Source organism: Wolffia australiana, chromosome 11, assembly GCF_029677425.1.
Source record: "Wolffia australiana isolate 7733 chromosome 11, ASM2967742v1".
NCBI lineage: Eukaryota > Viridiplantae > Streptophyta > Magnoliopsida > Alismatales > Araceae > Wolffia > Wolffia australiana.
This window is the reverse complement of record NC_135845.1, coordinates 908,275-914,765: the sequence shown is the minus strand read 5'-3', so window position 1 is coordinate 914,765 and position 6,491 is coordinate 908,275. Positions and strand designations below refer to the sequence as shown.

At 37.6% G+C, this 6,491-nt stretch overlaps 1 protein-coding gene across 1 annotated transcript; it reads left to right on the top strand.

Moving 5' to 3' along the window:
• Nucleotides 1-338: 338 nt before the first annotated feature.
• LOC144709568 (uncharacterized) lies at nt 339-4,415 on the top strand. Its single transcript, XM_078583144.1, has 15 exons — nt 339-616; nt 1,080-1,207; nt 1,283-1,354; nt 1,482-1,595; nt 1,972-2,040; nt 2,113-2,169; nt 2,744-2,797; nt 2,887-2,949; nt 3,019-3,081; nt 3,269-3,424; nt 3,493-3,648; nt 3,735-3,815; nt 3,896-3,957; nt 4,049-4,151; nt 4,244-4,415. Exons 1-14 carry the CDS (start codon nt 445-447, stop codon nt 4,119-4,121), a joined length of 1,320 nt encoding a protein of 439 aa, XP_078439270.1. The 5' UTR covers nt 339-444; the 3' UTR covers nt 4,122-4,151; nt 4,244-4,415.
• Nucleotides 4,416-6,491: the final 2,076 nt, after the last annotated feature.

Below are 6,491 nucleotides of genomic sequence, written 5' to 3'. Positions count from 1 at the left end.
CCCTTCTGGGCATCATCGAAGCACGACTCGATCGGTCTATCAACACCAACCTTAGGGTGGGTCCTTCTGGGCATTATATTTTTGCCAATAAAAAAAGGTTCCCATCAATTACATTTCTTACTTGGTGGAAAGGGGTGCAAAACTGGTCGAATTGTCAAATAATTTGGCAAAAATTTAATTATTTTTTACCCTTCTTTACCCTGATCTTTCTTAGTAAGAGCCAAGTGGGAGACACGTTCTCTTCCGCTGACACGTGTCGTCATATCACGGCGTCAAACGTCAACTGAACAGATTCTCGACTATAAATACCCGTATTTCTGCTTTTCGAGTTCATGTCCGCACCGCCTATTCAAGATCTTCTCTCTCTCTCTCTGGAAGAAGAAGAAGAAGCTGCGTAGATCTGACATTCGGGCTTCGATCGGCGTTCAAAAGCTTGGAGGAACGATGGGGATGGCTACTAAGCATCTCTTGTTTTTCCTGGTTTCATTCGTTGCACTTGTTGGGATTTGGGCGGACTCTGGGATTGCCAACGGCGTGGCGGATGTCGAGATTCTTGAGGATCCGGCGGCGCTGAAGCTGGATTTGGAGCAGATGAAGTCTAAGATTTCCGTCCTAGGTCAGTTGGAGGCCGATTCGGTGGAAAATCACATGTTTCTGTGATCCTGGGGTCATCTTAGGGTTTGCGATTCGTGATATTTGATCCGAGTTGATAATTTTTTATGCTTTGTTTTGATGATTATTTGTTCTTTTTCTGCGTTGTGAAATTTACGCGTTGTAATTGTCCGATGTGTTTTGTTTTTGTCATAGATAGTGTTCTTTTTTTTGTTTTGTGGTTTAAATTAATTGAGGACTTAATGTTGGAGAATTGAAAGTAAATGGAGGACCTAAAATTCAGGAATTTTATTCTGAAACTTTACTCACTGTAATTTCTGAGGTTTCTCAAGTACGGTACTGTTTCCTTCCAAATGTTCGTGGTTTAACGAGCAGAGTTTCGAGAATTCGCTGTTGGTGAATCGGAAATTAATTGATGACCTGAAATTTGTTTTTTCTGATATTTTCGCATCTCTGGTGTTGTGAAGAATCGAGTCTTGCCGAAGAGGAGAAGCAATTGAAGGCAAGGGACGAGTCTATTTCGCTGTTGGAGAAAATTATCAAGGAGAAGACGGAGACCGTTGCTTCCTTGCAAGAACATATTGAGTCTCTTCAGGTATTTTAATGTGGTTTATTACACGTGATTATTGACCCTCATCATTTACCCTTTTGCGTCCTTCATTCTCATCAGAAAAAGGGTGCGGCTGATACTGCCCAGCTACTTGGAAAAGCTCATGCTCGAGCAGCCGAGTTTGAGAAACAGGCGAGTTGAAGAATTCTTTCCAAAATTATTTATGAATTCTTTATGTTTATTCTTCTGAGGGTGGGAGAAAAGATTTATTTCCCTATAACATTACGGTCGAGTTTCCTAAGATTTATTTCCCGTGCAGGTAGAGGATCTCAAAGGTGATATTCTTGTGAAGAACCAGAAGCAAAATGCCCTGGAAGCCAGAGCCGTCGAGGCTGAAAGGAAAGTTGAGGAATTGAAGTCAAACGTGGAAAATGTGGGTTTTCACACTGTTCCGCAAAATTTTCAATTATTTCTTTCTCGATAAGAAATCTATCGTCTCAGATGTTACGTTTCATTGTCAGATTATTTTGTTGTCCCCTACGACAAATCGATTAACAATTCAAAGCTTGGATGTTTCCAAGTTTCCTGGTCTAGTCAAAAGCATCTGTTTATTGCCTTTGTATTTTTCTGTCAAAAAACCTATTGAAAAAAACTGCTGACGTGTTATTAGTCTAGCCGGTCGCAGAAAATTTTCATCTTCATGTCAAGGATATAAGTTTGGAAAAGAGGACAAATAGACGTCAACTCTTATATTACCGCTACTTCAATTTATTCTTTTTTGATGTCTTTTTCATCTTGAATATGTTTAGCTTCGGAGCGCTAATGAGGATCAAAAGAAGAGAATCAAGAAAACAGAACGTGCTCTAAAAGTCGCCGAGGTGATTTTCCTTCAGCAACAAGCATATACTCTTTTCATTGAATATTTTTTCTTACCTTTGAAAAATCGCCAGGAAGAGTTGATGAAAGTTCGCTTGGAAGTGTCTTTAAGGAAAAAAGAGCTTAATAAGGTTAGAAAGGCTTTGTCTTCTTTTTGTTATCAATATTATCTGTACATTGGAATTTGTGCTTATTAGATGAGAGTAACTGTCCCGTGCTGGGTATAATCGGTTGCTAGCGGCAATGACATAACTTAATCAAATGCACGAGGAGAGAGCCTTATTCTTCGTCGAAGGTTTTGAATTTGTGCAAACCTCTTGGTATAATTGCAATTAGTCAATTTTAATTTTATGTCATTCTTGGTATCTGAGAGCTTAAAAGAAACAAAAAGCAAAATCACGTTTACAGAAGGAAAGCCATAAATGTCGTGAAGATACATTCCACTAGTCAAAATGATCTTCTTCAAGCTTTTGTATGCTGCTAAGACATTTCCAAGTGAAGTTAATGCTTCATCTAATTTCGTCATCATTAGATAAACTGATATTATTTAATTATGTACTTTCGGTTAGGCTGCCATTTTTTCTGGATTTTTTTCCCTAAAATCAATAAACTTGTCTTTTATACGTGTAATTTAAGAATTTAATTCTGCGACCTACAAATGTTGCCGGATTATTAGCCCTTTTAATATTCGTTGATCACGTGCAGATTCAGGGAGCGTGGTTACCTCCATGGCTTGCTGACCGTCTGATCCATTACCAGGTGGGCTCAAATATTGTGTCCCTGGTGATCTGATAATCCTGTCAATGATGATTCAATGATCATCGTTGAACTTTTTTCTAATGTGGCAGGCTGCGGCAGCAACACACTGGACCAAGCACGGGAAGCCTGCTTACGACACAGTTGTTTTAAAGGTGTTTCATTTATACTTTTTTAATTTTTTTTTCGCTATTGGCGTTGAAATAATTTAATAAACCCTGTAGATCTTGGAAATTTCTTCTGCGGCGCATGAAAAACTCGACCCACACCTTCAAACTGCTAAAACTGTAAGTTTTACGTGTTTTTATTTTATTTTATGAAATTAAGTGAGATTCAATTCTTTTTGGACAAAAAGAGTAAGGTCACCAAAACCAGTGATCAACCCAATACTAGGAGGGCCAAGCTGTCCCTGTTCAAGCCATCACCCTTTTAAACCATTTAAAAATAAATTTAATTTTCAATTTTGGGGCGTAGAAATGGATTCCTATCATCAAAGAGCGTCGGGAGGCCATCTCCTCCTCTGTCGAACCCTTGTTGCGGTCAACGCTGGCCCGAGCTGTTGACCTCTACGAAGCCTCTCTCAAGCCACATATTCTCAAGGCGCAGGAAGCAGCTGACCCTTATTTTCAGGTTAGTAATACGTTAATTACTTACCCTAAACAGCGTTTAATCTATTTAATAAATCTCATTTTCTCTAGGATGCAAAGAAACTCTCAAAGCCTTACATTGACCGTGCGGCCGAGATTGCTCGGCCGCGTGTTGAGAAGGTGCGTGTTGTCTTGAAGCCATACACCAAGAAATACGGGCGTAGCTACCGTAGATTTCTCAAGACTGCTAAAGCTTACCACCTCCAGGTCCCTAATTATCGATATTTTTCTCACAACCCGAATAAGTAACATGTAAATAACAATGTCAATGCTCGAATCTTGTCCGAATTCAGATCCAGGCCTCCGCCAAAGACGTGCTTCGGAGCCATGAGCTGACGAGGGCTCTGGCCACGGATGAGTTGGTGTGGTTTGCTGTATGTGTCTTTCCTTCCCTTTGTGGTCGTTGGTCAATCCTGAGGTCAAGGCATTGACATTGTCCGGTTTCCCCCCACAGGCATCTGCCGCGCTCGCGCTGCCCGTTTTTGTTACCGTCCAGCTCTTGGCATCGGTCTTCCGGTTCGTATATCAGAAAAAAAATCTTTCTTCAAAAAATTTTAAACGCGGTAACTACTTTTAATTAAAAGTTTATGATCTTATTAATTCGCAGGAGAAAGCCAAGGGGGAGGGCCCAGAGCTCGCAGGCTCATCGCAGGCCAAAGCGCAGACATGCGGATAAGTAATTTTTCCTTTGGGCCTTAATTATTTCTCAGGTACCCAACATTTGGATAAATTCATTATATCTTCGGCCCTTACATATTTTGAGATATTTTCGTATAACAATTGTCACGGTTGATTTTTACAGCTGGGACTTTTGGTCAACTCAACAATCACTCGAGTCATCGGTTGTCTGGTGTCGTGCTCAGGATGCTCGCAACCTGATGGAAAGATAAATGATATTTTGTTTGAAGACTTAAAAAACAGGTTTCTTTCATTTTTTGTGTTCCTTATCATCTAGAGAATGTTTTAGACCTTGACAGGGGCATGCCAGAGTCAGATCGGTTTACCCCCCCATTATAAATGTCATTAAAGTAAATGATAAAATGCATATAATCATATATCTCTCTAAATAGATAACGTGGCATAACCTTAACACCCAAAAGAACTCAAAATGCATATAATCATCCAGTTCTAGTTTGACCTTAAAACCCAAAAGAACAACATATATTTGATTGTCCAAGCAGAGGTTTTGTTGGATAATTTTAGATTTTTTGTTTTGCATTGCATAACAAATAGTTGAATGACGATATCGGCTTAACTAATATCCGATATTCGGATATTGAATGATGATATTGGTTGCTGTATATCGGTTGGTTTAGTACCACTATCCGATATTGACATCCATCTTTGTTTCTTGGGGTTGGATATCAGTTTTTTTGATATCTCACATATAAATAGAACTATACGTTTATCATTTTACTGGGAAACATGTAAATGCACATTTTAGCATTTATTTACTCTGTTTGAGCATTGATGATATTTCTTTGTGGATGTCATCAATGTTCAGCCCTGGCCCATAGTTGATATTTTCAGCTGACGAATGGTACTCGACTATTAAGAAAAAAAGTAGAAAGAACATTAAGATGAGAAAGGACTTGTTTTACATGACACTTTTTCTCTGTAATTTTTTCCTTTTTTTCTTGTCTTTCTTCCACTTTCTTTGTGGATTATTTTCAAACGAAAATTTCGTTAATGGAGGGTTGATTTATACACCGTTGCTTTCCTAGCTATTTCAATTGTGTTCAATTGTGTTCTCATATCTATTTCTTCTAGATTAAAGAAAAAATATAATAATGAAAAGTTTGTCCTCCAGCATGAGTTTTCCCCAAAAACGTTGGTTCTATTCAGGATCTGTTATATTTATCAAGTTGACAGAACCTTAGTGATAAATAATGCAACGATACAAGAGGTTCTTATAAAATTTTTTAATGGTTCTATTTATTTCCTCAAATATTTAATGGCTCGATTCCATTTATTCAATGATCTTAAGGTTTATAGAGGTCATGTCACATATGCGGTTTCAATGGCTTGATATGCATTAATTGGAGTAAGCAAAACATCACCCATTTTTTCCATGACATCAAGTTTTAAGAAAAACAATTAGTTGAAATAAAGCTTGTATTCTTTCCTGATTCAGATTAATAAGACCTATTTGGTACATTTTAAGCCGAGTAAAAGTTAAATTCATAGTGCCCTTTGAATCTGTAAGGAAGTTGTTTATTTTAGTCATTTGTTGTTTCTCCGTACAATCCTGCTTTAAATTTAAATATATTTCATTCAATACTCAGAAATAAAACTTTTTAAAACTCTGTACGAGTCTCTGTCGTCTGTTAATACTTGTTTTGAAAGCCCAATTTTTTTCACAAATAGGAAAAACTTAATCCTTGGAAGTGGACAAAATAGAGCCCCATTAACCAAAATCAAGGTCAGATATAAATGAAAATTTGAGCTCTTATATGAATTAAAATATATTCTCTACAAAAAACGAATTAAAATGTGTAGAAATTCAAATAGATATAAATTGAAATATAATATATTTAAAGTTAAATAAAATGAATACCATTGATCCCAATGATGAAAGACAGAATTCTAGTTGAGAAAGAAAATATATGGCATAACATGCCATAGGGTAGGTCCAACTTTGCGCTAGGTCACCATTGTAGAGTCTGTATAAAATCTATGTAAGATTTGAGTGGTGGTGCTTTAACTTCAAAGTTCACTTGCATGCCGTCCAAGTTAGATTCAATCAGATGGAGCTCCAAGAGCTACTGAACCTGCCACCAACTTGCATTTGGATGCCTTAACATATAAGTAGAGATCTTAACCAATAGGGGAGGAGGTTAATAATCAACTTGATGAAATAATCAACGGCTAGGTGTGTCAGGGGTGTTGGATTAAAGAGAAAGATGAGAAGGCCAAGGGCTTCAATTTGAACTTCATAGGTATTTGGAGGATCTTAAACTGCCCCTATGTTACTTTAGTTTTATCCTTGGAATCTATCATTAGAACCAGTAATGGGGCTTGGAAAAACAAGAAAATATGTGATTTGGTTC

What these genes read in the sequence shown, in the direction of transcription:
- LOC144709568 (XM_078583144.1), top strand. Translation starts at nt 445, where the DNA reads ATGGGGATGGCTACTAAGCATCTCTTGTTTTTCCTGGTTTCATTCGTT. An exon ending in ACCGTCTGATCCATTACCAG is followed by an intron (nt 2,798 to 2,886) that starts GTGGGCTCAAAT and finishes CTAATGTGGCAG; the next exon opens with GCTGCGGCAGCAACACACTG. An exon ending in CTCTTGGCATCGGTCTTCCG is followed by an intron (nt 3,958 to 4,048) that starts GTTCGTATATCA and finishes ATTAATTCGCAG; the next exon opens with GAGAAAGCCAAGGGGGAGGG.